Source organism: Passer domesticus, chromosome 14 (genome assembly GCF_036417665.1).
Source record: "Passer domesticus isolate bPasDom1 chromosome 14, bPasDom1.hap1, whole genome shotgun sequence".
In the NCBI taxonomy this organism is placed as follows: domain Eukaryota; kingdom Metazoa; phylum Chordata; class Aves; order Passeriformes; family Passeridae; genus Passer; species Passer domesticus.
Window position 1 is genome coordinate 17,790,094 of NC_087487.1, and position 27,194 is coordinate 17,817,287.

At 48.1% G+C, this 27,194-nt stretch overlaps 2 protein-coding genes and 2 long non-coding RNA genes across 7 annotated transcripts in view; 1 reads left to right on the plus strand and 3 right to left on the minus strand.

Moving 5' to 3' along the window:
- The window catches only part of PCSK6 (proprotein convertase subtilisin/kexin type 6), a 51,370-nt gene extending 48,477 nt beyond the window's left edge, over positions 1–2,893 (minus strand). The window contains exon 1 of the mRNA XM_064388712.1: positions 1,059–2,893. The gene's annotated coding sequence lies outside the window, so the exon portion shown is untranslated. The remainder of the gene's footprint in view (positions 1–1,058) is intronic.
- PLEKHO2 (pleckstrin homology domain containing O2) lies at positions 428–27,136 on the plus strand. Of its 3 annotated transcripts, XM_064388726.1 has the most exons (6): positions 428–689; positions 5,130–5,282; positions 11,498–11,614; positions 18,421–18,525; positions 20,337–20,435; positions 22,683–27,136. In XM_064388726.1, the coding sequence occupies exons 1-6, from the start codon at positions 681–683 to the stop codon at positions 23,919–23,921; spliced, it is 1,722 nt and encodes a 573-aa protein (XP_064244796.1). In that variant the 5' UTR covers positions 428–680; the 3' UTR covers positions 23,922–27,136. The 3 variants fall into 3 exon arrangements, with proteins under 3 accessions (XP_064244796.1, XP_064244798.1, XP_064244797.1); XM_064388727.1 differs by lacking the exons at positions 428–689; positions 5,130–5,282; positions 11,498–11,614 and adding exons at positions 14,560–14,688; positions 15,600–15,635; XM_064388728.1 differs by lacking the exons at positions 428–689; positions 5,130–5,282; positions 11,498–11,614 and adding an exon at positions 14,549–14,688.
- Positions 3,394–27,194, minus strand: part of LOC135280640 (uncharacterized) — a 36,663-nt gene continuing 12,862 nt past the window's right edge. The window contains exons 4-7 of one of the 2 annotated variants that reach the window (XR_010347507.1): positions 17,901–18,058; positions 6,635–6,784; positions 4,980–5,172; positions 3,394–4,308 (exon numbers count right to left, since the gene is read on the minus strand). This is a non-coding gene — a long non-coding RNA (uncharacterized LOC135280640). Of the gene's footprint in view, positions 4,802–4,979; positions 5,173–6,634; positions 6,785–17,900; positions 18,059–27,194 lie in introns of both variants that reach the window. The other variant, XR_010347506.1, reaches the window with a different exon arrangement.
- Positions 6,810–14,520, minus strand: LOC135280643 (uncharacterized). Its single transcript, XR_010347511.1, has 3 exons — positions 14,093–14,520; positions 8,098–8,221; positions 6,810–7,523 (listed from the first exon to the last, which is right to left on the minus strand). It is a non-coding gene; the product is annotated as an uncharacterized LOC135280643 (long non-coding RNA).

Genomic DNA, 27,194 nt, shown 5'->3' on the forward strand with positions numbered 1-27,194 from the left:
TGGCCTGATCCCTGGGGACCCTGCCTAACCCCAGGATCTGTATGTGACCCCGGGGACCCTGCCTAACCCTGGGGATCCCATTGGACCCTGGGGACTCCGACAGACACAGGGGGCCTTCTGATTTCAGGGATCCTCCGATTTCAGGGATCCTCCGATTTCACAGACATTGTCCCACCACGGTTTTGCCTGACCCCTGATGACCCTGTCCGACCCCGGGAGATCTCTCCTACCCCGAGCTCCAAGTCCCGCTCCGGCTATCCTGTCATCCCCGGTTATTCTGCCCACCCCAGGCTCCACGTCCCACCCCGCAGCCGCCGTGTGACCGCACGGACCCCGCTGCTGCCCCTCCCCGGGCTCAGTCCCAGCCCGTCCCGGGGGCTCCCACCCCCGTCGGCGGCGGGGGGGCCGGGCCGGGCCGGGCGGGGGGGCCGGGCCAGGCGGCGGCGGGGCCGGGGCCGGCGGCGGGGGCATCCCCGCCTCCTCTCTGGCAGCGCCGGAGCCGCCGGAAACCCGGCGGTGCTGCTGCTGCCGCCGCGGCTCCGGCTCCCCGAGAAGTTGTTGCCGAGGGAGAGCGGCGGGGCCCGGGCCGGCAGCCCCGGCCCGCCCGGCATGCCCGTCCGCCCGGAGCCCAGCGGGGCAGCGGGGCGGCGGCCGAGCCCCTGAGCGGGCGGCGAGCAGCCATGGAGCAAGTGAGTCCGGCCGGGAGCGGGGGGACCCCGGGACAGGGAGGGGGGACCCCCGGGCCGGGCGGGAGAAGCGCCGGCCGGGACAGGGGGACCACTTCGGGGTGTTTCGGGGTGTTCGCCGGCGCTGGGACATCCCGCCCCGCTGCGCCCGGGGACGGCGAAGGAGATCGCGGGGCGGGGGGATCCCCATCCGCGGCAGCCCCGGAACGGCTCGGGCAGAGCCTCGGCAGCGCATCCCCGCAGCCCTCGGGATGTTGGACCCGGCCGGGTCCACGCGTGCTCGGGCCACCCGAGTGACTCCCGCCGGGGTGTTGTCCTGCCCTGCTGGAGCCGGGCCTGGGTCGAATCGCCAGCTTGGACATGTCTACGCACCTCCAGCCTTCCCCGCTGCTGTTCTGCTCCTCCTTTCTCTTTGGGACGGGTTTAACTCGGGGAAGGGCAGTGGTGCTTCTTCCGCACACGGTTTTCGTGTCCATGGGATCAGACACCCCAGTAATCCATCCCTGTGAGGATTGATTAAGATGCCACAAATTTGTTAGCAAGTTAAACAGGTCGCTTTCTCCCCTCGTCTGGCCACGCAATTATTCCTGCTTCCTTTCCTTGGATGAGGTTTTGCTGCTCATGCACAAAGAAAGCTCCCGGCAGGACGGACTGCCGGAGGACTTCAGGCTCTGTCTGGTACATGCGATCCCTGTAGCTGTGGCTTGTCTCTCCCCCCTCACACCCCCTTATTTCAGCTCCCAACATTCTGTGGCAAGAATGAAAGCTCTTTTAAAACAGCAGGGAGACGGCAAAGCAGCCCAAGTTGGTAGTGACTGAGAGTTGTTATTATCCGCTGGCATCCATGAAATTAATCCACAGCAGAGAAACTGCTTCCAGCTGGTGGCCGCCGGCCAAAGGGGCTTCACACTTACCCCAGCATTGGCTGGCCCTCTCAAGGGCTTCTCTTCTTTAGTGATACATGAATTCTCCAAGGATTGCTTGTAGAAGGGGTGTCAGAGGCAGTTCTGCAAGTTCCACGTGGATCTGAGCAGTTTGTTTCCAGTGAAACAATCTGTTCTGCTCCAGCAGGCTGGGGAGAAGTGGAAGTGCTAACAGCAAGGTTTGGGAGATAACGTGGAAAGGGAGAAAAAGAGTGGACGTGTGGGGATGCAGGTTGTCTCCTGGGAGTTGTTAATCAGCACCTTGGTAGAAGGGAGAGCGTGATAAGTGAGATGCTTGATTGAAGTAAAGTTGATGTAACTGGCTAAGGCACTTCTGTGCTCTGTGTAACTTTAAAAACACCACTGTGATTCAGCTCTTGGGGGTTTGTTTTGTTGGAAGACATGAAGACTGTGTGGGTTTGTGGGCCCATAAAATACAGGGCAGGGGAGAAAAAACTGCCTAGTTGTTAAATAAAAAGCCATCTTGTCTGATTTGGGTTCTTTGCTGAGCTGCAAAATGTGAGGCTAAACCAAGCTGAAGGAGTGGAACTCATGTTTCACTTTTGATGCCACCGTGATATAAAATGCAAAAATGGCTCCTTTGGGTTGGTTTTGGGAGCGATGCCTTTGGCCTGAGCCAGCATTGGGATAACTTGGTTCTTCCTTCATTTACACTGGCTCACTTGGCTGATGTCAGAGGGCTTCTTCTATGGAATTACCACAAGAATGAATCCAGCCCAAGAACATCCCAGGAAGGATATCTGAATATTTCTTGTAGAATGCTCATATGTAGCTGAGTTAACAGCAGCAGCTCATGTCTTTGTGTCATGCCCCCATTTTAATTGTGGAATTGCAGGCAGGGGACACAGGATGGATACAATGCCCTGCTGCTAGTGCCCTTCCCTGGCCAACCTCCCCTTGCCAATTTGGGGCAGGGCTGGCATAAAAATAATCTGCAAAAATGTCAGGCACCACCTCCAAGACTTCTTGCTTTTGCAGGAACAAAGTTTGCTGTTGAATCATCTGGGTTTTTTATGTCCTTAAGCTGCAGGTGAGGGATTACAGCACCTGCCCTCCTTGAGGGATGTGCTGGGTGTGTGTGAGGGGGAAGCTGCTGACCCAGAGCCCAGCAGCTCAGCATCCCTGAGTGCTGGATCTCACCCATCACATCTGCCTTGTAGCAGGGACTGGAGAAGGCAGCTCAGGCTCAGGTGACTCCTGTGCAGTGCAAGGGGCAGAGCTCTCTGCTTTTGGCTGTTGTCACTTGCTGAGAGCAGCACTCTCCATCTCATTCCCTCACCTTCCCTCTCCTGGGCTGCTCAGGTGGAGTCTGGAGTCATGGATCCTCTGTGTGGATGCTCCCAGCTGCTGGCACAGCAGGAAATCCTGCCTGTATGGAGGGTTCCCCCATGCATGGCTCCTTTCAGCAGGGATTCCATCAGGGCTCCTGAGTGATCTGGGGAGCTCCAAGGCAACCCTGCAATGCCAAGGGGGGAGGTGCAGTCCCTGAAAGGCTGGAGAGCCAGACCCCAAACCAGCTGTGCCCTCGCTGTGCCTTGCACAGAGGTGCCAACATGAGCCCTAGCTCTGCTGGGGCAGGTTGTTTTTCAGAGGTAGATGTTAGGTCTGCCGTGTCTTCACAGGGAGTACTTTTATTTTAAAACCAGTGTAGTTTTCACTCTGCAGAACAGAGCATGGATAGACATATTTACCACGTGACTTCAGCCTTTCTGCCAGGTGGAGAAAAAAAAGCCCAGCAAAAATTCACCTGCCAAGCAAAAAAAAAAAAAAAAAAGCCTTAAAGAGTGAAAACATTTTAGCAGTTGTTGGTCTGGACTCACTTTCATACAGTGAGTATGAAATAACTCTTCAATAAACTCTTCATACAGTGACATCCATGCACAAGTGCTACCAGGGAGGTTAAAGTCCATGCCCAATTATCTAAAAATGACATCAAAAGGGTTCTCGATCAGGAAACCAGCAGGTCTGTATTTGTGCAGGAATTGATGTTTGCTGAAGTCACAGATCTCAACTGAATACAACTTCCTGGCAACCTAAAAAGTCAAGTTTAAAAAAAACCCACCCTATGTAGTCCCTCCATTTCCCGGAAAACTTTTTGATGCTCAGTCATCCTGTATTGTGGCCATTTCAGATGCAGCTCAGTGTAACTGAAATAATTCTGCAAAAGGCACTGAGGTTGTTACAGCTTTCAGCCCATTTTTCTTTTAGGTGAAAGAGTTTGTTTGAGTTTCTTGTTCCCAGTCTGCACCCGAGCCTACCCGCAAAGCCCAGCCCCTTCCAGATCTTAGTGGAGGTCAGAATAAATGTGGGTGCACAGGGTGATTAAGCTGTTTTTGTTCTTTTTTATGGGTTTGAGCTCCCTCTTTGCAATAAGAGCTTACCCTGATGAAAGCTGCTGTCCAAGGGCGTGTTCAGTGGGAGTTTGGTACATGAGAACAGATTCGTTAGCAAGGCTCTCCTCCAAATTTTTTAAGCTTGTCCATACGCACTTGCTCTATCCTGGCTGTGGGAGTGTCCAGCTCTGACTCTGTTCCATGCACTTGGGATTTTCTCATGTTATGAAACAAGATGTCTGAGCTCCAGCTGGTCCAGTTTGTGCAGTGATGCCATTTTGGGATGTTTGGGGCTCTCTTGTCACACATGTTCTTTTTGTGTGCCAGCTTTCTGCAGTAGCATTGCTGCTATTACACATGGGGACATGGAGAAAATGAGTCTGGGGGACAGTGGGGTCCCTGGGAGGAGGTTGGAGGATTTGGGCTTGGCCTCTCCTGACAAATCACAAGGTTGGTGAGGTGATTGTGTAAGGGGATTTGGCTCAGAAGGGATTCCTCTTGCCTTGCTCCAGGGAAAGAGGCTTATTGAGGGGTCCATGGGGTGTGGGGAGCAGCAGGGTGTTCCAAGGGAGGGGTGCAGGGATCCTGCCTTTGTAAAGGCTCTTCCAGTGCACTGGAGAGGAAGAAAGCTTTCATCTTTAATCTGCTGGGAACATTTTAACGTGGATGTGGTGAAGTCCTGTCCCTCATGCTGTGGATTTGCCCACAGGAATTGGTTTGGGGATGGTGACCAAGCATAGATGCCTAGAAGAGAAGCTTGCAGAAGTGGCCTTGGACTGAAATATGAGTGTTGCTACTGATGCCAGCACAATCCATCATGCTGGGATTCATGAGAAAGCTGGAGGAGCAAAGAGGAAAGGAGGGTGCTCTCTTTCAAGATGCACTTGGTGCCTGAGTGAGCAAGGAGTACCTCCCCAGAGAGGGAAGCAGAGCCCCTGGGGAAGCAGAGGAACAAGGTGGACTTGTTGCCATCCCAGCAGTGTCTTCAGGGATGGCTGGGGTCTGTGCCCACTTACCAGTCCTGTGAGAGCTGGTTGAGTTTTCCTCTGGAAGATGCCAGTCTCCCGTTGTGATCTGGTGGGGAGGGACCACATTTGGTGGGTGCCAAATCTTCTCTGGGCTGGCTTTCTGATGATGGAAACTCCTTGTGCCTTCTGTCCTTGCAGGATCCAAAGGAGGAGGTCTCAGAGAAACCAAAGTGTGCTCCAACTGCAGAGAAATATGGCTGGATTAAAAAAAGCAGCGGGGGGCTCCTGGGACTGTGGAAGGATCGTTACATCCAGCTGAGGAAAACACAGCTCATGGTCTACGAGGACGAGGTATGGTCACAGCTAATGGCCTTGAATGAGGGGCAGGAGCAGGCCCCTGGGGACACATGCATGTCCCTGTGTTTTTTACTCTTCCTCCAGCCCATTCCTTTCAAAAGGCCTTCTCCAGATATCTCCAGGAAGGGTAAACTCTGTAAAACAGACAGCAGCTGCGTTTTAAATATATTATATATTATAAATATTTAGCCACTGAATATTTTGACAGAGCCATTGCCAGAATAAAAAAATGGGGGGCAGGACATCCTGTGAGAAGGTGAACAGAGTAAAGCTTTGGGAGGAAGCAGGATATGTGCAATGAGGTTTTGGTTTGGAAGGATAAAAGTGATTGTAGCAGGCTGACTTCCCACCTGCCACTTGAGGGGATGGCAGGCAACCCTGCAGCTGTTTGGCACCCCTCAAGCTGCTCAGATTGTTGCCAGCCAGACTCTTCAGGGTTTCTTTTAGCCACTGAAGGATGCAGAGTGAGGTTGCGAGTGCTTGCTATCCTCCTTAAGTCTGGATTTGGCTCATCTTTTCCCTTTACTTGAGCCAGTTCTGAGCAAAGGACCCCTGGGAGCCTTGTCCTGGACTTCCCTAGATAAACTGCATGCCTTAAGTTCATGGCCACACTTAGAGCTGTTTCCAGACAAACGAGGAGTAAGAGCCAAGCCAAAGCTGTCCTGCATTTTCAGGAGAGAAGAATGAAAAGTGCAGGGCTGGTCCTGCCGTGATGCAAAGGTGGCTTTGTCCCGAGCCAAGCCCTTGTTCCTGGGCTGGAAGCAGCTTCTGCAAGAGCAGAGTTTGCCCCAAAAGTTAGAAAGGACAGTGCAGAGCACAAGCTACAGCCAAAAGAGGTTTGAGATGAGGGGTGGGTAGGTCCAAGCCCTGTGCTGGCCTGTGTGTGCAGCAGGGTGGGGGACTGTGGTCTGCACAAGGACCACGTGCCTGTGAGGTGTCTGGCCCAAGAGGATTTGGGTCATGTGTGGGCATCAGGACGATATAAAAGCAAAATCATGTAAAGCGTCGTGTGCAGTGTGTCAAGGGAAGAAGAATGGGGAAATGTTTCAGCAGCTGCATTGCTGTGGTGGTTTCAGGAACAACAGGACTGACAGTGAGTTCAGTTCTCTTTTTTAAAAACGTACTCTTGCCTAATAAAGAAGATTTGTTATAAACAATTTAGGTTAAAGGGTACTATCTCTTCCCTTATGCTGAACACTCCTGCTCTTCCCAAATCCCAAAGCTTTCTGGTGTCATTTGTTCTTAGCTGTGAAATGTCATCAAGGGTGCAAGAATAATGACAGGAGAAGTCAGTGTCAGGTGATGAGCAGTTCAGAAGGCAGGAAAAGCAAGGGGGGTTTTCTTACCCAGAGGGATGAAGCCTGGTCCTGCAAACTGTTGGCTCTCTGTAGATCATTTCCCAGTGCCCTGGACACCTGTTGACTCCAGCTGAAGCTTCGGGAACTCGAAGATTCAAAATCTATAAACATGACGTAGGTTTTTTTTAAAGGGCATGCCTTTAAAAATAAGATACATGGAGGCTCTCATTACCACAAGGGAAAAGGAGGCTTTTAAAGTAAGATTAATTTTCACAGACATTCAGAAGAAGGAAAAATCCCAATCATTTAAAGGGTTATTTTATTATCTGGAGAAGGAAAATGGCATTTGTAACAACCAGGCATAATGTTTTCTGGTAGCCTGTGGATTGTGGTAACATCCTGTAATAAATTGCATCTGTAAGCTACAGTAGCTGCAAGGTCCCATTATTGTAAATAAGGGATCATGTTAATATCTATAGGCTATTAAACTGGCTTACAGTGAAGTCAAATGTCTTAGGAGAGGAAATTGCTGCAAAATTATCTGGTAGCACAATAGGATAACATGTGATTGTGCAGACTTACTACAGGGAAACCAAAGGAAATGGCAATTTTCTGCACTCAGGAGGGGTCTTGTTGCAACAGAATTGAGGCAGTTCATGTTTATTACTGTATTTATCTTCCTTTAATGTGAGTCAGGGCAGTGTGGCTGTCTCTGTCTTACAAATGGGGAACTAAGTTTTTGAGATGGGAAGGGTGGATGTCTAGGCAGAGTCTGTGGTGCAGTGTTCTATGGGGGTTTGCATTTCTGGAGTTCAAGGTTCCATTTTTCCCACTGGACCTTCTCCACCTATCTGTTCTGTGTGACCCTGGAGAAGAACACAGCATTCCAGACCATCCTCAGGCTGCAACATTTACAGATGGGATTGTTCAGTGCTTGCTGAAAAGGAAAGGAGATAAAACCTCAGGCAACAGGAATAAAAGGCATGTCTCCATATGTATCCTGAATTAGACTTGGATGGGTTAAAGGGGGGGTCAGCTTCCATGTGGGCAGGCAGGTTTGGAGGCTGAGCGTTTCAGCTGGTCTGAGCCCATCAGATTTCCAGGAACTGGGTAGAGCCTTGGACTCAGTGTGCTTTTCTCAGTCCCTCCCGTGTCCACCCCTTCACAAAGGGGTGCTAATGTTGCCTTTAGCAGTTGTTTCCTATGCAGGCTGCCTTGTTGGTGCAGTTGCATGAGCCTGGCTGCACTTGTAGCTGAGGTTTAGGTGCAAAACAAGAGCAGAGGGGACGGCCAGCACGAGATACAGACAAGAACATTGTACAGTGTTGCTGGAAAGTACAGTGTGAGCAGCACACAAATACCATATATCATCACCAGTAGCAATCTCCAGGAATGTGCTCCTGACCTACCCTGGGAACGTGCTCCCCAAGTTGCATCTCTAGTCAGGCTTTGGGTTTAGTTTAAAGCAGAGCCACCTCCTGAAGGCAAATGGCAAATGCTTATTGTGTTACCTGGAGCAGATGGGATGAAAGTCATCCCACATGGCTTCAGGTTTCTTTCAGAGGATGGGGAATGAAGGGAGATGGATTTCTTGTTCTCTGCTGTGCCTCCAGCACCCTGCATCTGTACCTTCACCTAAATGAAGATGCAATTAAGCAAGATGTTTGTATATTCCTTACCCAAATGTCAGGAAAGGAGGCACTGATGCAACTACAGGGTGCTTGGATCACAAGAAACTGCTGTGCACGTCTGCATAAAACAAGTGGGTTATTTTCTAGTGGGTTGTTTTCTTGTCTTCTTGTCTCTGCATATTCTTGCAAGAATAAAAAATCCTAGAGTTTTCTTTTTTTGCCTGAAGACCAGGCAATCCAATGTAGGGTGACTAGACAGATCAATATTATCACTTCATGGATTAGAAAGCATCAGTCTTGAGTTTGGTTTTTTTAACTCCTAAACAGTGCAGCTAGTGCTTAGACCTGTTTTCTTGTTGTTTTAGGGTTTCTTTGTAAGTGTATTATTTGAAAGGGAAAAATCTTACTAGATTCTAGAGACCAGAGGATCCACTTAGTGTTCAACAAATGGACACTTAACATCTACATTTTGCCCCTGGTAAAGGGATAGCAAGGTATACCCAAAATGGATTTGTTAAAACACTTTGAGAGCCTCAAATACAGAAATAAATGATTATTTCAGGTTTAGACATTTTACACTGAACGGAGGGTCTCAGCCCCTGAGTGTGTGTCAGTGAGGAGGTTTTTGCTGGGAATTATATCTTCATATAAATAAATATTTCAGGGAGTCCTTTCCCCCCACCTTTTTATAAACTTTTCATTAAGGAAATTTTTTGCCAGGTGTGATTCTTCGGTTAAGCACATGCATTAATATGTCCAAGTGTTCAGTAGCTTTCTTCTTAAGGACCAAGCCAATAGACACAGATATGTTTGTCACAGGATGTGCTCCATGAAGAGTTAATGGAATAGTTTTTCTGCATTAAATCATGAATGTAAGGGTTCTGTACCAGGATTGAGCTTGTCCAGAACATGTGTCAGGGCAGGACTCTGGAAGTGAGCTTGTCTCCGCATGGTGCTGAGTGTCCTCCAGGTCCCAGGAGGCTGAAGGGACCTGGGGACCTGTGTCAGGGTCGGGTCTTTTGTTCTTTATCTTAGTGTTGCAGGACAGACATAAAGGATCTCTTTGTGACCCAGGTAGGCTCATAGAGTGGGGATGGCTGCTTGCCAAGGGTAAAACATAGACAAAAGCCCCATTCTGGTGCTCCCTGAACTCAGATGCTTTTCCTTTGCCTCATACATGGAGTTTTTCTATTTCTCTGGCTGCTTTCTTCCCTGCTTTCCCTGAAGAAGATAACTCACTTGAAAAGTTCAGGTCCCTGAGATGAAGGACCATAGCTTGACAGTCAAGGTGTCTCTAGGAGACAGCATCCTGCATGTCCCCATCCTCTCTGCCCTTGTTCCCTGGCCAGGTCACAGTCCCCAAAGCCTCTCCAGGGAGAAGACAGGCAGCTGGAAGGCAAGAGGCAATCTCACAGCAAAACCACACCTCTCCACCCTGCCAAGTCCCCTTGTTCCCCAGCTTGGTGTTCCACAGCCCCGAGGACATGGTGCACAGCTTGCACAGGGTTCCTCTCCAAGAGGCAGGACGGATGGCATGAACAGGGAGGGTGACAGGGGCTCTGCTGGGGGAAGAGCTGCTCTTGAGAGCAGGGAGGGTGGGCAGGAGGCTTGGGGCTGGTGTGTGCTCAGAGTGCTGCTGAGCTCTCTGCATCCTGAGCCCAGGGAAGGAGCTGGGAGCTGCACCGGCCGTGCGGCAGGGCTGTAACGTGGGCGGTCGTCCTCCGAAGGCCAGGATGAGATCACCCATCCCCGAGGCATGTATTCCTGACCTCACCCTTCTCTGTCACTGCTTGGCCGCAGAGGGGTTATTATTTCCATCCCTGTCCTTTTGCAGTGACATTGCGATACCAGGATTGCAGCAGGAGCCTTCAAAGGGCCCGGTAGCGTCAGCAGGATTTTATCGGCTGGGTTTTGGGTTTGGGCAGGATTCATCTCCTCCTCCTAGCATGCGCTTCCCCAGTTCACATTCACCTACTCAGTGTTAAATGAAATAAACAGTAATGTCATTAGAATAATAAACCTAAATTAGATCCAGACGTCCCTCGGTGGCTCAGGACTTGCTCTGTGTACTGGCATCAGCTCTGCTGGGCCCCCATCCCCAGATAGGAGGGTTAAAAAAACTGAAACACAGGCTGAGTTCTGCACAGTGACTTAAATGTCAAGTGGTAAAGGGAGGAAATTCCCCGCAGCCCACTTCCCTCTGAACTCTCCATTCCCTGCCTCCAGCCACGCAGCAGCTTCCTGGCTATGACATGTTTCCTCATCCCACACCCCCTTCTCTGCTACAGGAATTGCTAAATACAAACTCATACGGGCACAAGGAGCTGCCTTGGGAGCAGAGCCTGAGCTGGGGGTGGTTATGGCCAGCGATTTTAATTCAGGATGGTACTGGAGAGGTTCATGAGCCGTGCTGACTGTAGCACTTCACTGGCAAGAACTGCTCTGAGATTCTCACTGCTCATTTGTGCTTAGCAAAAGGGAGCTGTGGTCTCTGCTGGGCTACTGAGACATGAAAAATATTATCTGCCCAGTGTTACGCTGCAATTCCTATTAGGGATGGTGCTCTGCAGCTGAACTGAGCCACGCACCACGTGTGGAATTTTAGTTATGTTACTGGGAGAAATGAGCCAAGATCGCGGCCGGCAGTCATCAGTGGAGATACTCCAGAGATAAATATTCCCCACTGAGATGCTGGCCCAGACAGTTTTGCTGGCTGTACAGGGCTGTATTTCCAATCCTAAGCGTTTTGACAGCTCAGACTGTGGCTGCAAGAGGACTGTGTCCATCACACGTGGCTCCTGCTGACCTCTGTGATGTGAAGACCAGTCTGCCCCAGCTCAGTGTGGCAACAGGGCTCCCTCTTATCCCTGCTCTGGCTCAGGCTTCCTGAGGGGGTTGCTTGGACCATCGTGATGCTTGTGTCATCTTCCCTGTGAAAAAGCAGAATCACATCTCCTCCTTTCATTGTGGGATGGAGGTAGTGTCACTTCTGGCTGCCTATCCCCGGATGAGGCCAACAGCAATGACAGAAGCTGGTGTTACTGTCCCCAACCTGTTATTTGCTCAGCCACTGTGGAGCACTAGGCCTGTAGCTTAAAGACCAGGGTGTTTTCTTAATGAGATGCCAGCCTTATTTATGGGGCTTTCTAGCTGCCTGCAGGTTATTTTTAAGGCAGAAGAGCTTTTAGACAGTTGCAAAGGGAAGAAATGCAGAATTTGATGGTCTGTGATTGATTTCAATGCCTCCTATTCATAATAATGTTTCATTCCCTCTCTGCAGGATGAACAGAAGTGCATAGAAACGGTGGAACTGGAGAGTTATGACAAGTGCCAGGAGCTGCGTGCACTACTAAAAAGGAAAAATCGTTTCATTCTAATCCGCTCCCCGGGTAAGAAGGTAGGATTGCCTTTCTCATCACCCTCAAGTTTGCTAACTCTAAAGTCAGTTCCAGCCAGCCCAGAGCAGATGAAAAGCTCTGAGGCTGAGCTCCTTGGCAGCTGGGAGAATGACCTGTAGCTGTGCAGGGTGTACAGTGTGTAAGAAGGAAAGCCACTGTCATGTAGATTTCTTTCTTATTGTGGGGAAAGCATCTTCCTGTGACTTGACCTTTTCCTCTTGATTTTTTTTTCCTGTCTTAGCATTTTCTTTCTTCCAGTACTCCCTAAGTGGTACTTCTTAGATCATTCCCTATGGTTCCTCCATGTCCTCTGAGCACCTGTGGATGCTGCAACTTTGCCCAAGTCCAGTGTCAGTAATTCCAATGCATGTACTGAGACAGTTCCTGGAGTTAGAACCATTGATCTGAGAAACTCCAGTGCAAATTTACTTGCAGCCAAACAGTTCCTAGGAGAAAAGATTTATTTTGCAGAATTCATTAAACCCTACATCTGTAGCTTCCTGCACAGCATCTGGTTAGATCCAGAAGCTAAAAACCAGGCTGGCATTGCATAGAGACTATACATGAATCTGAGCACTGGGTGTATGCAAGGACATCCTGCTTTACTTCCTATCCATAGTCATCATCACTACACATCTTTTGATGTTCTCCTTAGTTCCTACTTGCATGCTATCCATTTCGGCATCTTTACGGGCTAGAATTCTTCATTGTTGCTTTGGGGTGTCACACTTTGCCTTCTAATTTCAATGGGATATTTTTTGCCTTAGAGTTGTTACTAAATCTCCCCATGCAAATTGTGAGGGACAAAACCACATTCATCTCCATAAGAACATGAACAGGCACAAATACCAACTTGCTGCGTTCCCCTATCTCCATTTTGTTTAAATAAATGGAGATTGTTTAGTCCTTGTTGTCACTGTTGCTTATTCTTTCACTCCATTCACTTAGTGTTTATACATATAATAAGACCCCAGCTGAGTTCAGAGCACCATTGTGCTAAACTTCATTCAAAACAACAAAACAAGGACTTTCCTGCCCCAGAACCTGGGCTAGTGAGCTCCAGCAGAGAGCTGGAGCCCAGAACACATTAGGAAGGAATTCTTCCCTGCAAGGGTGGTGAGGCCCTGGCACAGGCTGCTCAGAGCAGCTGTGGCTGCCCCATCCCTGGAAGTGTCCAAGACCAGGTTGGACAGGGCTTGGAGCAACCTGGAATAGTGGAAGGTGTCCCTGCCCATGGCAGGAGGGCTGGAACTGGATGTTTTTTCTCTTCCAACACAAATTATTCTAGGATTATGTGATTCTAATTGTACACCTATTCCCAGGGAGGCCAGTAATACCCTGTGTGCTTAGAGATGGGCAGCATAGTAGGAGCAGGTATTATCTGCCAGTATGTTACTGAGAGAGAATTGTGTATAGCTGCCTATGTCTCTGCACTGCTCCATGAATCAATAGGGTGTGAGACCTGTTCCTAAACCTTTCATTTCTTGCTATGAGAAAAATAGGCCCAAACTGTGCCCAGAAGGGTAACTTCATCCTTTTGGCATGCTGGCAAGTTTACAGCTACCCTGTTTTTCATGCCACTGATTCAATGGAGACCTAGATAGAGGCTACTTTTTATAAGGCTCTTTCGGTGAAAAGAAGGGCTTTTATAAATGAAAAGTTCCCTGTTTGTGGCTCCCCTCCCACCCTTCTTTTGGCTGGGAATCTGGTGAGGGTGTTGACACACAACATACTTTGGCAGATGTTAGCACAGGCTTCAATTAGGAAGCCAACGTACACAACTGTCCTTCTTCTGTTTTGAAATTGCAGCTGTGGCGATATATATCAGTTAAACATTTTCCATTTGGAAGGCTTGCTGCCATCCACAGTTTAAAATCACCCTGTGAGCCAATTTGCCAAACCCTGCCACATCTTGCTAGGGTTTTTTTTCTTTTCACCCTCTCTCCTGAGCATAATGGTGAGGAATGAGTTTGAGGGACTTAGCAACAAGCTAGGAAAGGCCATTTCTGTTTCAGTGCACAAATCTTGAATGCAAGGAGCCCAGTTTAGTTGCAGGGGAATCCCAGTTTAAATCTTGGATGGGATATTTTTGAGCAGAGATGAATCAGTCAGTTAAAACTACTCTGCAGCTGAAGTTGCACCTGAATAAATAAGTTGTCCTGCTAAACATTGGTGGTTGATGAATGCACCCCAGATTCTGCTTGGCTTGTTGACAAGGATGACATTTTTGTTAAGCTGTGACAATATCAGCATGTCACACGCCTGCACTGGTATGGAACTGAAAGAAAGCACTGCCCCCTGAGCTTCAATTCTTCAGTGAAGGAAGCTGGCAGTGTGCAAAAGCCCTGTTCTGCTTAGAAATCTCAAATGCTTCATTCCATCCACAGCAATTAAGTGAAAACTTTTGGATGCAGAGAGCTGGACTTCTAAGAAAGGGCAGTAGCCTTGACCTGGAGACTTTAAAATGTACTACTCACAATGCAGAAAAGCAGTGTAGGTGATGCTTGGTGTAAACTCTGAAAATTACCAAGATTGGCACAAGTCTGGTGTTAAGTGGATCTGAAAAGCTTCAGCTGCAGGGAAGTATTAATATTGGGAAGAGAGTAGTAGTCAGGAAAGAGTCCACCAGGAAGTCCTGCAGCTCCTCAGGCGTCTTCACACCTGTGATCAGGGATGGAAACTTCCATTGCTTATTCTTCCCTCCATCAATTTTTGAGGTACCTGGAACTGCCTTCACCAGGGGCCCAGCCTGGAAGCTGCAGTAGAATGCAGTGAGGCTTGGGGGACTCTGCTCCTGGGGTCTGGCAGAGATGCTGCATTATTCCCAGGGGTGATGTAGCTCTTGGTTCAGCTACAGAAAACCACCAGAATCATCTGACAGTTGTCTCATAGAAGCATGGAATGGTTTGGGTTGAAAGGGACCTTGAAGATCACCTAGTTCCAACCTCTCTGTCATAGGCAGGGAGTTCCTCGTCTTCTCCTTTCCCCTTCATGATAGATAACCTGACAAAGTCATGTAGAAGAAGGCAAGAAATGACCTCCCATCTGGAAGATAGACTCTGCTGTCCTCATGGTAGTTTAAGATCTTACTGACCCAGCTTTGCTGCAGCTTCTGCTGGAGGTGACCACCCTATACCAAAAGTCAGCAGAAGGGAACACATCCCCCCAGAAGTTCACAGGCCAGTTTAGCCCAGCCCTACCAGGCTTTGCACTGAAACAGATAAGGACCAAGCACACGTTTGTGTCACCTACCTCTGCAGCAGATCTGCAGAATTGCGCAGCAAAGAAGTGTTGGTAACAGTCTTAAACAGCAGCTACAAGCTCTCCAGAGCTTGTCTGTAAATCACTTAGCACAGGTACAACAGACTGACCCCAGGAACACTTCTCTTTCCTGGAAAGCAGGCTTGGCATTGCCATCAGGCTGTCAGTGCTGGAGAAGACTGATGTCTCAGGGAGGACAAGGAGCAGTGAGGGAGCTGGTGCCCGCTGCTGTCACGGACAGTGATCCCTGTGGGAGCTCTGCTGCCTGAGGTCTCAGCAGTGATTCAGCAGGAGCTGTGCTGTGCTCTGAGTAACTGTCAGTAAATTGTGTAGCCTGCATTCATGGCTTACAATGGTCACTAGGTTTGGCCATGACAGCTTTTCCTGGCACACCAGCCTGTTGTTTATGGCATGACTCAGTCTCAGCTGGCTTAGCAAGAAGGAGTGCAAATGTGTTACCCTGCCTGCTGCCCTCTCATATTGGTGTCATGACTCTCTGCCTTAAATTCCTGCTGGAGAGCAGACCTTGCTTAATGTTTTGTAGGAAATACCCATCTTTAGATGCATCTGTTGGTATCTGTAAATATTCAAATTAGTAAAGATACAGACAAGAGAAATTAATTTGTTCCTTGTTTGCTGAGAGCCTGGGAGTCTCAGAGTACTGTGCAGAGTCCCAATGACAGGCAGAACTGAGACCAGCTTCTTCCTGCCTCTCCTCTGCAGCTTCCTGCTTTACAGAGAGCTTCCATCCTGCTTTGGGTGAGCTTCTTTCTCCAGTGCCTTGGCTAAGGACAGGAGCCACAGATGGATGCAGACAGACCAGGGACTGCCAGGCAGCAAAGAGGCTGTGGCTGGCAGCAGCCTGAGCACGAGCCTTGGAGCCCCAGCAGCCTGACTCTGCCTTGATGTCTGTGGATGTGTTATAAAAAGGAGAAAAAAAAATTCTAAGATACCTGGGCATTGGGAGGAACCTGCCCCTCTGTGTCACAGCCCCAGGGAGCAGGGCTGCAGCAACATGAGGCTGGCACTGCCCACACTGCCCTGTGGGTCCCACTGTGCTGCTCATCCTCCCTCACCCAGCTCCCTTCTGCTGCCACATTGAGTCCCTTTCTTTCACCATCCACTGGATCTGCATTTGATGGCAAAGGGTTGCGTGCCAGAGGGACATCTCAGCTTCTCATTAACAAGGAACCACCCCCCTGAGGTTCTCTCTGCTCTGCCACAGAGTTGCTGACACCAGTGCTTAGTCACAGACTGGGAGGCTTTATTTGGAATGCGGCACAGAAAGTGGCATTGGAAGAGGAAGCTTGAAGTGAGGCAGGAATCCTTCTCCTGAACAACGTGTACGGAGATTTCTAAACCCTGGTGCAGGCTGCCAGGTCTTTGCCAGGCAGTGCAGCAGCTCAGCTGCTCACAAGTAGAGCTTTCTCATAAGCTTTTATAATCACAAAGCTTTGGGCAAAATCGTTTCCAAACAAAAAAAGTTTTTAAGCACACACAAAACCAGGCCAGCTCGGACTAAAACAAAATCTGGCCGTCGCTCTGTTTTGGAGCCTTGCCTTCCCTTACATTCCCTGGTTAGAGTGGCTCTTCTGCATCCCAGACAAAGGGCTCTTTTTCCAGAGGGCTGTGGGTCAGGCCCTAACCTCCCCTCTGAGCTCTTAGGAAGGCATGTGGTCCCGTCACCTTACGTGCAAACTGATCAAATAAAGAATCTTTTCCTAAATTACTCCTTAACTCCCTCCTTGCCATGATGGTTGTGAGTGTCTGGCACTTGGAAGCTGTGATGTAAATCCATGGCACTGACACGAGAAATAAATACAGAAAGGAAGAACAGTTGGTTTCTAATAGCAAGAGTGGGTGTAAGGAGATCAGGCTTTAGTTCTGCAGAATTTCTGATGGTCCCTTCAGAAGTTGCTGAGACCCAGAACAGTTGCTGCTTTGTTGTGCCATGAGCAGGGAGCTGCTAAGAGCACTCGACTGTCAGTCACCATTAGCTTTGTGCCTCTCATTTAATATAGTCCCTGTTTTATATAGACACTGCTGTGATTTTGGAATGTGGGGCCTCATTTACAAAAAGGCTGAGGCTACAACTGCCCTTCAAGGCAATGGGAAAGTGTAGAGTACCTATAGGATGTTAAATACCCCCAAAAAACGGTTCCAGGCAAAACCCCCATGAGGCTGTGTTTTGAACAAGCCTCTCTGTAGCTCACTTCTCCACCTGGAAGAGGTGGATCATTTCAGTTGCCCTGAAAAGGCATTTGTGAAGCCCCCCAGACACTGTAGTGATAAGCAGCAAAGAAAAAAAGACTGTCAGGGGAATCAGTAATTCTGTTTTCAGGGCTGGAGCAGAGTGAAATCAATAAGACATATTGACCCAGGAGGATAAAACACATGATGGAATAACTCAGTAAGAAGTGCCACCCTGTTGTTAGGGATGGTGCTAGGAGGAGCACACACAGCAGGCTGACATCCCTGCAGCCTGGAAACAGTGGGAGTGTCTAACTTTTCAGTGCTTCATTTTGCAATGTTGCTGATGTCCTTTAGCACAGGACTATTCCTGTGTGCCTGTGCAGTGTGGATTAGGGCACCACTTGGAGCTGTTTGGATCCCAGCTGCTCTGCCATGGGGCCACCTGTAAGGTGAAGATGATATTTCTCTCACCTGGAGTGTACTCTGGGGCACAGCTACATAATACTGGTGAGGTGCTCAGAGGAAACAGCAGTGAATTAAATGACACCCTGCCTATTGTCACTGCTGTGGGCAAGAAGAGAGTGGAAACACTGGGCAAAGCCATGGGGCTGTCCTGGAGGAAGGGAAGGGCTGGCTGGAGGACAGGCCATACAATCACCCATCCTTCCTCCTCATTTGTGACCCATACTTCTTGCCAGTTCCCTCTTGTATGGCCAGCTCTTCCCTCCTTCTTGGGGCAGCTCTTCAGACTCCAGAGTGTGCCTGCCTGCAGTGTTCACTGCTGGATTTCATTTGCAAACAGAAAAAGATATGGTGAATTTTTGCACTTACATTGCTCTTATGCCTCAAGGTGTCTGTGCCAAGCTGGGTCAGGGTTAGAGCAGCCAATGTCAGTGCCTCACATTCCAGTATCAGTTCTGTTCTGCAGAGCCACAGGAACAGGGAAGCAGGCAGAGCCCACTGCATGCAGCCTTCCCATTCCTGGTATTCTGGAGGAAGTGGGAGATAAAGTGTTTTACTTCATCTGAACCAGCCAGTATGACTTGGACTTTCAGTCTGACTCTGTGCAGTGTGACCATTTGCTGTACAACTCACTGATGCTCCAAGAGCTGTTCCAAGTGTTTTGCAGAAGGGAGAAACTTACGTTTTTACTACTTTAGTAGTTACCAAAATAAAACTACAACAAAAAGCTGTCCAGCATAACAAAATCCTGTTCATGGGAGCTATGCAAAGCACAAAGGAATCTGTAGTTTAAACACAGGCTAGAAGTGGATGTTACACAGAAACTGAAGTGATTCAGAGGTATCTCTGAAGGAACACTCAGGCAAAAATTCTCTCTCTGCTCTTGCAGGTTCATGATATCAAATTCCAAGCTCCAACTTTGGAAGAAAAAGAATCATGGATAAAAGCTCTTAATGAAGGGATCAATAGAGGCAAAAACAAAGTATTTGATGAGGTAAGGAAACAGTGTCTGTCTGTTCTCATCCATGGCTCCTTTAGCTGAAAGGAGAACTTGCCTGAACTCTTGTTTTCCCCAACCTTCCTGCATGCCAGCCATGGTCCAAGGAAAGAGAAAGGTGGTGTGCAAGGTGGGGCAGGTTCCTTCCCTTCAGAGCTTGGGATCAGAGGATTTCTGGGAGTCCCCCTGTCCCAATGGAAGCAGCTGGTGCAGAGAAGCAGCTGCAGCTCTGATTGTGTAGAGCTGGGATGCAGCCTGGAGGGACTCATCTTCCCCACACTGCCATGATCCTCAGCACCAAGCAGCCTGGAAATGGAGGTACTTGGTTAGGATATAGCCCAGTCTTCAGGACTGGAAAAGTCTGAAGTGACTCAGTCCACCAGCTATTCTGCAGTCTGGAGAGAAGTCTGGTGGAAAGTTACTCCATGGCCCTGGCAAAACCTGCCTGCCTCTCAGCTGGCCCCAGCACACCTGCACTTTCAAATTCTCCTCCCATCCTGCTGTACAGAGGGGAGGATGAAAATTGCACAACCTAGAGCCTGTTTAACCTTGTCCTGAGCTAAAGCAAAGGAGCAGCATCTCTTCTGCAGTTCTTTCAGTAACTGAAAGGAAATGAACAAAACCACCACCATGGGAATGACACAAGAAAAAATGAGCAGGGTAAGGAGGAACAAGGAAATCAGCAAAACTGTTTAGCAAAGGAAACCAAAGCAATGAGTAAAAGTTCTGAGAAAAGGGCTAACTCGTGTAGAGACAGTGCTAGAGGTGTAAATGCTGAGAAGTTGGGCTTTGCTTTTATTCAGTACAGTGGGCAGTGAACTCTGCACACCTTCAGCAGCACAGCAAGAATCTCAGCAGCACAGGAGGAATCTCAGATCACCTCCCTGCCCTCTGAAGTGGGGTTATCCTCCTTACAGAGGGATCCAGCCTCTAATTCTCAGTCATTCCAGTAAGGATCAAACCTCAGATTTAAAGTGTTTCTACATAGGCCAGGCACAGGGTAATGGGTCAAGCCCTCAGCTCACTTGGATTATCTGTTCTCCCCTGAAGGAGCTGTAAAACCACTCTGCCATAACAGCCATTTTTCTCTTTAAATCCCTGTTTCACCCTCACCAGCTTTCCTTTTGTACAAACTTGTGGTACCAAGGACACACAGATATTTCAGTGTTTCTGGTCACTGGTGCTGCCCCTCCATGGGAAGCAGACTCCAGCCCTTGGCCATCACAGTGTGGGTAGACAGAGAAATACCTGTCAGGGCACTGGGACTTCCCTCCTTAGGAGTGCAAGGCAATGGATTTCTCATCTGATTCCAGAAAATAAATTTGTTAATTCAGCTGGATCTGCAATTAATCCAGGTCACTGCTCACACTTTCTCCTCAGCATCCTGCAGTCATTAGAGCTGTGGAAGGGAAGGGCTGAAACAAAGTGCTGCTGATACAGTTCACAGTCAGGTCACAGTTATTAATGAGCTTTCACCTCTAAGATGGAAACAGCAGTTTTGGTGCTGTGTTCTGCCACATGCAGGAGCTGGTCCAAGCACAGAGTGCAGTGAGGACAAAGTTCCTTGTGTCCTTTTTTCCCTGCCTCTTAGGTGGAGATAAGTTTAGCCATTGCAAACCTCTGAGACCTTAAATATCCATCACATACGTGCAGGGCTTTGCAGGCAGGCTGTAATTGAGCTCTGAGGTGAAGACTGGAGGTGAAATGCTTTAACATTTCATGTGTGACAGTGACAACTTTATAGACATGTCTTGAGAAAGTAATGACCCTCTTCCTTTTTGTTTTCCTGCTCTTCCCCCTGTTAAAAGGTGAAAGTGGACGAGAGCCTTTCCTTGGACCACGTGACTCGGGACAGGGTGAAGGTGTCCCACGGACGCCGGCCACCCACGAGAAGCCACCTAAAGGAGGTGAGTGCACCCTGTTGGAGTGAGCCATGCCACCAGCTGGGATCACTGAGAGCTGCTGCTTCCACTCAGGTACCCAGGGGAAACCCCAGGTACGGACAGCCCAGAGAAAGCTGACAAGGGGAACAACTTCCTGCAGGAAAGAGTGTGCCAGCACCTCTCTAATGAAGCTCCAGGTTCCCATAGATCTCTATCTGCTGCAGCACGGTGCCATATATTTAGCTTTTCATAACTCATAAGCTGCTTCACCATCAGGTCAGAGCCATTAGAGACTGAAGTTCTTATATTTATTTTCAAAGACGTGATAATTTTGTAGCCACAGTGGTCTAAAGGTAGAAGAACTGCATGGTCCATGGGGAGAAGCTGTATTTTTATTAAGCTAACTGGAGAAAGCAGATGAGCTTTCAAGCTTACAAGCCCTTCCCTAGGTCTGAAACAGAATACATTATTTTCCTAGGCAGTTTTATAGACTAACCTGTCTACTTTTAACTGATATTCTGGTCTGTCACTTAAAAAAAAAAAAAGAAAAAAGCACAAACCTGCATTTCATTTCCAGGGGAGAGGTTCTTACTAATGTTTGATTCCTGTGATTTATGAAAAAGTTTCTACAGACAGATTGATATTTTAGCAGAGCGTTAATTGCAAGCAAGGAAGGATTTTAAATCAAACCTTCTTTCTTCAGACTTCCAAGGCTCTGACTTATGTGCCTGCACAACACTCAGATGACCCTTGTGCAGAAAATGAGATGCCTTGAGACTTTTTACTTTGCATAGAAATGGAGGGAGAGTGTCTCTCCCAGAGAAATGCATGAGAATGAATCATAGATTCCCATCCTCCAGAAAACCGCAGAAGAAAACATGACAAAAGTCACAGCAACAATGAAGTGTGGATTCTGTTGCCTAATACGGGTTCAGTAAGGTGGGGAGCCCTTCCCTAGGCACAAAAACATCTCTCTTCCCTGCTCAGATCACTATTTTCACAAGATACCCCTGAGGTTAATATCTCTAAGATGTCTCACCCTCAGCCAAAATCAGGGGAAACCGACTTACAAATTTAGCAGCAGGAATGAGGAGATAGAGCCTGCAGAAAGATGTGTATCATGGCTGCTGGCTGCAGATTCATGAAGGAAATGGCATGAACATGGATTTTCAGTGTTCAAAGCAGGCCAGGTGAGGATGGGTCAGGGCCAAGCCACCAGGATGCAGCTTGCCTTGGGCTGGAAAGGCAGAGAGAGGCTTTAACTGAAGGCTCTGCACTGCAGGAGCCTGGCCCTGGCTGCAGCTATGCCTCCGTGTGGTTTTGGGTTCCTTCACACAGGAACTGTCACTGCGGTTCTCCTTGTGGGGCACTGAGCTTACACACTGCAATGTCTTTGCTAAGTCCACCCTTTTTAGGAAAAGCTCCCTGCTAGTGAGATTTGCATGCAGGCTGTGGTCTGAAGGAGGTTTAACCAGCTGAGGCTTGGCCCTGGTCAGGCCGGGATGACATTGGGTTAGAGGAAGCAAGCAGAAGGCAACAGGATTACAATCTAGAGATCAACTTGGTTTATGACAAGCTCAAAAGCAGAAGAGTGAGCCTTTGGGGGAGCACATTGTAAATGAACGGGGGAGAGGGATCCCACTACCACAGGACAAATAATAAAAAGGCAGAGCTTAACACTAGCACCCACAGGAAAACCAAGAAATTAGGTTATTGTGGTACAGGTTTTAAGGCAGTCTTTTCAAAAGAAGTACTAAAATAAGTTCTGCACTTTTCTTAGAATCAAGGGCTGGGTTGGAAGGGACCTTAAAAATCACCTTTGCAATGGCAAAGAACCTTTCACTAGACTAGGTTACTTAGAGCCCCTTCCAGCCTGGCCTTGAACACTCCAGGGATGGGGAGTCCACAACCTCTCTGGGTAACCTGTGCCAGGGCCTCACCACCCTTATAGTGAAGAATTTCTTCTGAATATCTAATCTAAACCTGTCCTTTTTCAGCCTAAGGCCATTCCCCCTTGTCCTATCACTCTATGGCCTTGTGAAAAACCCCTCTCCAGCTCTCTTGGAAGCCCCCTTTAGGCACTGGAAGGGGCTTCAAGGTCTCCCTGAAGCCTTCTCTTCTCCTGGCTGAAATGCCCCAACTCTCTCAGCTTGAAGCAGCAAGCCCTTGCTTGCCATGCTGGTTGCAAGGGTTTTGCACTTTAACTTGAAGTTAAAGGATGAAACACAGGATCAAGGATAGAAACTGAAAACTTTCTCTCTTGTTTTTCAGGCTGCCAAGTGTACATCAGATGGTATCCTGCGACTAGATCTGGATATAGTAGACAATGGACCACCAACCTTTGATTCCACTGTCAGTGAAAGTGACAATGAACCACCTCAGAAAGAAACTCCAAAGCCCCCTATGCCACCCATAAAACCCACAGGCACAAAAGAAAACCAGGAAGCAGAGAACAATGTTCCTGACCAGGAACATAAAAAACCTCTGTGTCCTCCACTGCCTCCAGATAAAAAGCTTAAGGAAAGCATCAAATCAAAGGACACTGCAAATGCCAAGGAAGAGGACTCTGGAAGTTCAGAGGAGAACATGGAAGAATCCCAAGCACCAAGTGAGGAGAACAAGGAGAACCTCATTGAGATCAGCAACAGGGTTATATCAAAAGCTCCAATTCCACTTCCTAAGAGTGTGCCAGACAAGCTGAAAGTAGCTTGGGACCAACCAACCATTGAACCTAAAAAGAAAGAAGACTTGGAATCATCAGGAGATGATGGCAAAGACAACCTGGCTGAGATTGCTGCTGCAGATGTTTCAAAGCCTCCTGTTCCTCCTAAGGTTTTGCCAGAGAAAATGCTTGCCACAGAGAACTCCAGCCAGGGTGACCTGGAAGCTGGGGGCTGGGAAGAGCAGGAGTCTGGCAGCTCCAAGCCCCCAGTGAATGGGATCACAGCCAGCGAGGTAGCAGAGTTCACATCCCTGGCAGCTGAAACAGAAGAAGGAAATGGGAGGACCGCAGCTGAGAAGGAACAGCAAACTTCAGCAGAAGAGACAGAGACTTCCTTAGCTACAGAAACAGACCACGAGAGTGTAAAAGCAACTATTGAGAAGAAAGATTCTACAGAAAACACTTCAGTTCTCAAACTTCGCTGCTCTTCTCTGGGAGACTTGCTCTCTGATTCCAAAAATAAACAGAGAGCACTTCCAGGCCAAGGTTTCCCGAAGGATTCCCATCAATGCATAGCTAAAATGGAGGAGAAGGTTGCTAATGAAAGGGAAAAAGCAGAAAAGCTTCTGCAGAAGGTTTTACGTGAAGGTTTGGAACAGGCCCAGGAGGGGAATGGACCCCCAGTGGTGGCAGAGACGTTGCTCAATGAGGCAGTAGAACAGCTTCGGCAAGCTTCACAAGTTTTGCAAGAAATTAAAGGTCTTGGAGAACTGAAAAAAGAAGGAACACAGAAACAGAAAGAAAAGCAAAAGGATCTAGTGACTCTTTACAGGAGAAGTGCTCCCTGACATACTCTGCAGAGACTTCTTTCCCAAAATCAAAGCTAAACATTTGCATTTATGATTTGTACCATTGCTAGGCCAGTGTTTAAAGATGGTGTTTTGCTGTGCACACACCATGTTTATGGGACAGAATTGAGCTTTCAGTTATAGCATCTTTCTTTCTTCATGTTGTACGTACCAGTCTGGTTCTAATCCTCTTAGCACAGCAGAAGGTTACAGGACAGTGAACAGTTTCAAAAATGTGAATGCTCTTTAAGAATTCTGTCCAAAGTCCTTTCAATGGATCAGGCTTTAAAAATTACTGGTAATCAGACCAAGCCAGATTTTTTGAAAGGATCAGAATGGCTATTCTAGCAAAAGCCCCAGTCTCTCTGTATTTACAGGCAAGCAAATACCAGATTACACTGGCACCTATCTGGTTTTCCCAGTTAAATCATTTAAAGATAAATGTAGTCAGTGTTTGTTCGCTTGCTGGCACGGTTTCCCAGACCACCTGGCCCAGTGACATCTAGGAATGTAAAGATAAATCATTTAATCTTCTCCAAAGATACTCATAAAACCACATCCACAGTTAAAAAGTGACCTCACACAGAGGCAAACCAAACTGGCCAGTTCCTGACTCCAAGTAGTGTCCCTGATGTGGAGCAGCTGCATGAAGGCACTTTGAGGCTGGCTCTGCAGTGCTTTAGGTGTGCTAAGCACTGTGTGAGGGAACACCAGCCTCAAAGCATCATTGCCAGGCAAGTATTGATTGTTCCTCTTTCATTAATAGGGAAATTGAGATTACACTTGGCCTGTGAAAGTGTCTTCTAGCAAGACAACACATTTATTATTGAGGAACGTACCTATCTGATAACTCTGAATTCCCTCAGCATTGTAAGGAACAAATAGCCAGGCATTTGGAGAAGCTGTGTCCAGGAGATCCCCAGGAGCTTCCTGGGAGAGCTGTCACAAAGCAGCTCCAGGGATGTGTGTTCCCTTAGTGTTGTCTTGGGATGTAACTGACAGGAGCATGCACATTAGCAGTGGGTCTGGGTGAGATCCCCCCTCCCATGGAACACCTGCTGTGTCCTGGCCAGCCTGAGAGCCATGGTTTGGCCCAGATCTCTCTAATTTACACACATGGAGGGAAAGGCATTTTGCACACAAAACTTTGGGGCTGGTCCCAATGGCTTAAGTGTAAGAAAATAAAAATGCATTGCTATAGAAAGGTCTGAGGAAGGCATTGCAGAAGGCTCCAGCATAATTCCCACAGCTTCCCTTGTCCACCACAGTTCTTGTGGTCCTCAGTGATTACAGCAGTGGTAAAATTGTGTCTCTGCACTTCTGCTATGTGGCCCCATGCCTGAGCTGGGCCCTCTCCCCTGTTCTCTCTCGTTGCTTTGAGGAGAATTGTGTGACAGCCCAGAGGGCTTCTCCTGTGCTTGAGCCAGGCTCTGGAAACATGGAAAATGGCAATCTTCCCAGTCTGGTGTTAAGGAGCAACGTGCTACCTAAACTCTTTTCTCTCATTTTCCAGCACTTTGTTCTTAGCTCATCTGTTTCTTTTTCTCCTAACTGCCCAGGTCCCACAAGTCTGCAGGGGGCTGCAAACACCAACCACAGCAGCAGTAAAGTTTGGTTTGAGCCTCCTCTTAGGCTAGGCATAGGTACTTCAGGTATGAGCACAGAAAGGTTGACTTTGGGCTTCCAGATACTCTGGTTTCTGCCACCTGGAGCCAGTGAGACAGATAGTGACCATAACTGATGCTTCTGCCTCTTTTGATTAAACTAGCCTTGGTTTTGGTAGTGAGTGCCCCTCTCAAGAAAGACATAGATATTGTATGAGAGTTCACTTGTTATTCTGTCACATGGAAAGTTCTACATGGTCAAACACTCAGGGCTCAGGTGCCAAAAAGTTTTGCTTTGAGGCAAGAAGTTTCCAATGTCCTAAGCCCACCCTCAGGCACACAGCCTGAAGCAAACTCTGGACCTGTGCCATTTGCTGCCGTGGGTTCAATGTGAACTATGGGTCATATTCACCTTTCCAGACACACTTAGGACAAGGGCTAAGAACACAGACAATATTCAGTGCCTATCTGCTATCTAAATGTATTTTTCTGCATGTGCACTTTTGTTTACCGAACACTGTGTGGTATGAATGTGAGCTGTCAGAACCTGGTGTGCACTGGAAGTGGAGGGACATCAGCTCCAGAGAGCAGGCAGGCTTTTGCAAGATGCAGTTCTGTAACAATAGAGAGATGGGGGAAAACCCAGTTCACACTAATGGGAGTATACACAAACCAGGGCAAACTCTGGGTACAGGTTCATATCCCAAAGCTGAAGGCCTGTCCTAAACTTCAGGACAGGCAAATCAAAGCCTGGCACTGAAATCCAGGAGAATGACAACAGCTTATGGGGTAGCTCAGTCCCTTAATTTATACACAAATGCTTTTCCTCTCTCCTGTTTTCTTGTGGCAGTGTGTTCTGTGGATACTCGTCTGGCAAAGCGCTGGTGAAAATACCCAGACATCCCTCTCTGTTACAGCCAAACCTACAGGATGTGCTTATATTTACTGTATATTTTTATATTATACTCAATATTCTAATGAATAAATGTCTGACATTTTACTGAATAGCCATCAGTAGGAATCCTAACAGATAAATACCCTCTACCTGTTAGGAAATGGGCAAATTAAATAATTTTACAACCTACAGCTAATTACTGTATATGCTGTACTAACAAACCTTACTGGACTTGTATTATGTCTTGTAAATAGGTATAACTTAAGTGGCATCTCTCTATCACCCAGTAACTTTACTGCAGCAAATGCTATAGTAGAGACTCTTGGTTTTAACTGGTTTTTTTTTCTAATAGATTTAGCAGTTTCATCCTAAAACATCCAGCCTTCTATGGCAACTCCCATCTTCAGTGTACATCCTGCCACCATGCACTTTTTTTTTAACCTTCCTTTAAACATGCGTTTAAACTTGCATCTAATTCCTGGCTGCACTAAGGCTAGGGGGTTTTGAGCCTCTGGGCTTGGAGTGCTGGAGTGTGAGTCTGTGTTTTGGGCTGTGCCACCAGTTTACATGTCTGTGACAGGAAGGAAGTGAGTTTGCAAGTGAGCAAGTGTGGATGACGATCTGAAAAGCAGCTGCTGCAGCCCGTGGAAAGGCAGCACTTTGTCTCCTGTTTGTAAAGAGCTTTGAGATTTGGCAATAAAACCTCCTTTTAAAAATCTGCTGTTTCAGAGTAACTTTGTCCTAAAGAGGAGCAAGAAAGTGCCACCAGAAGCA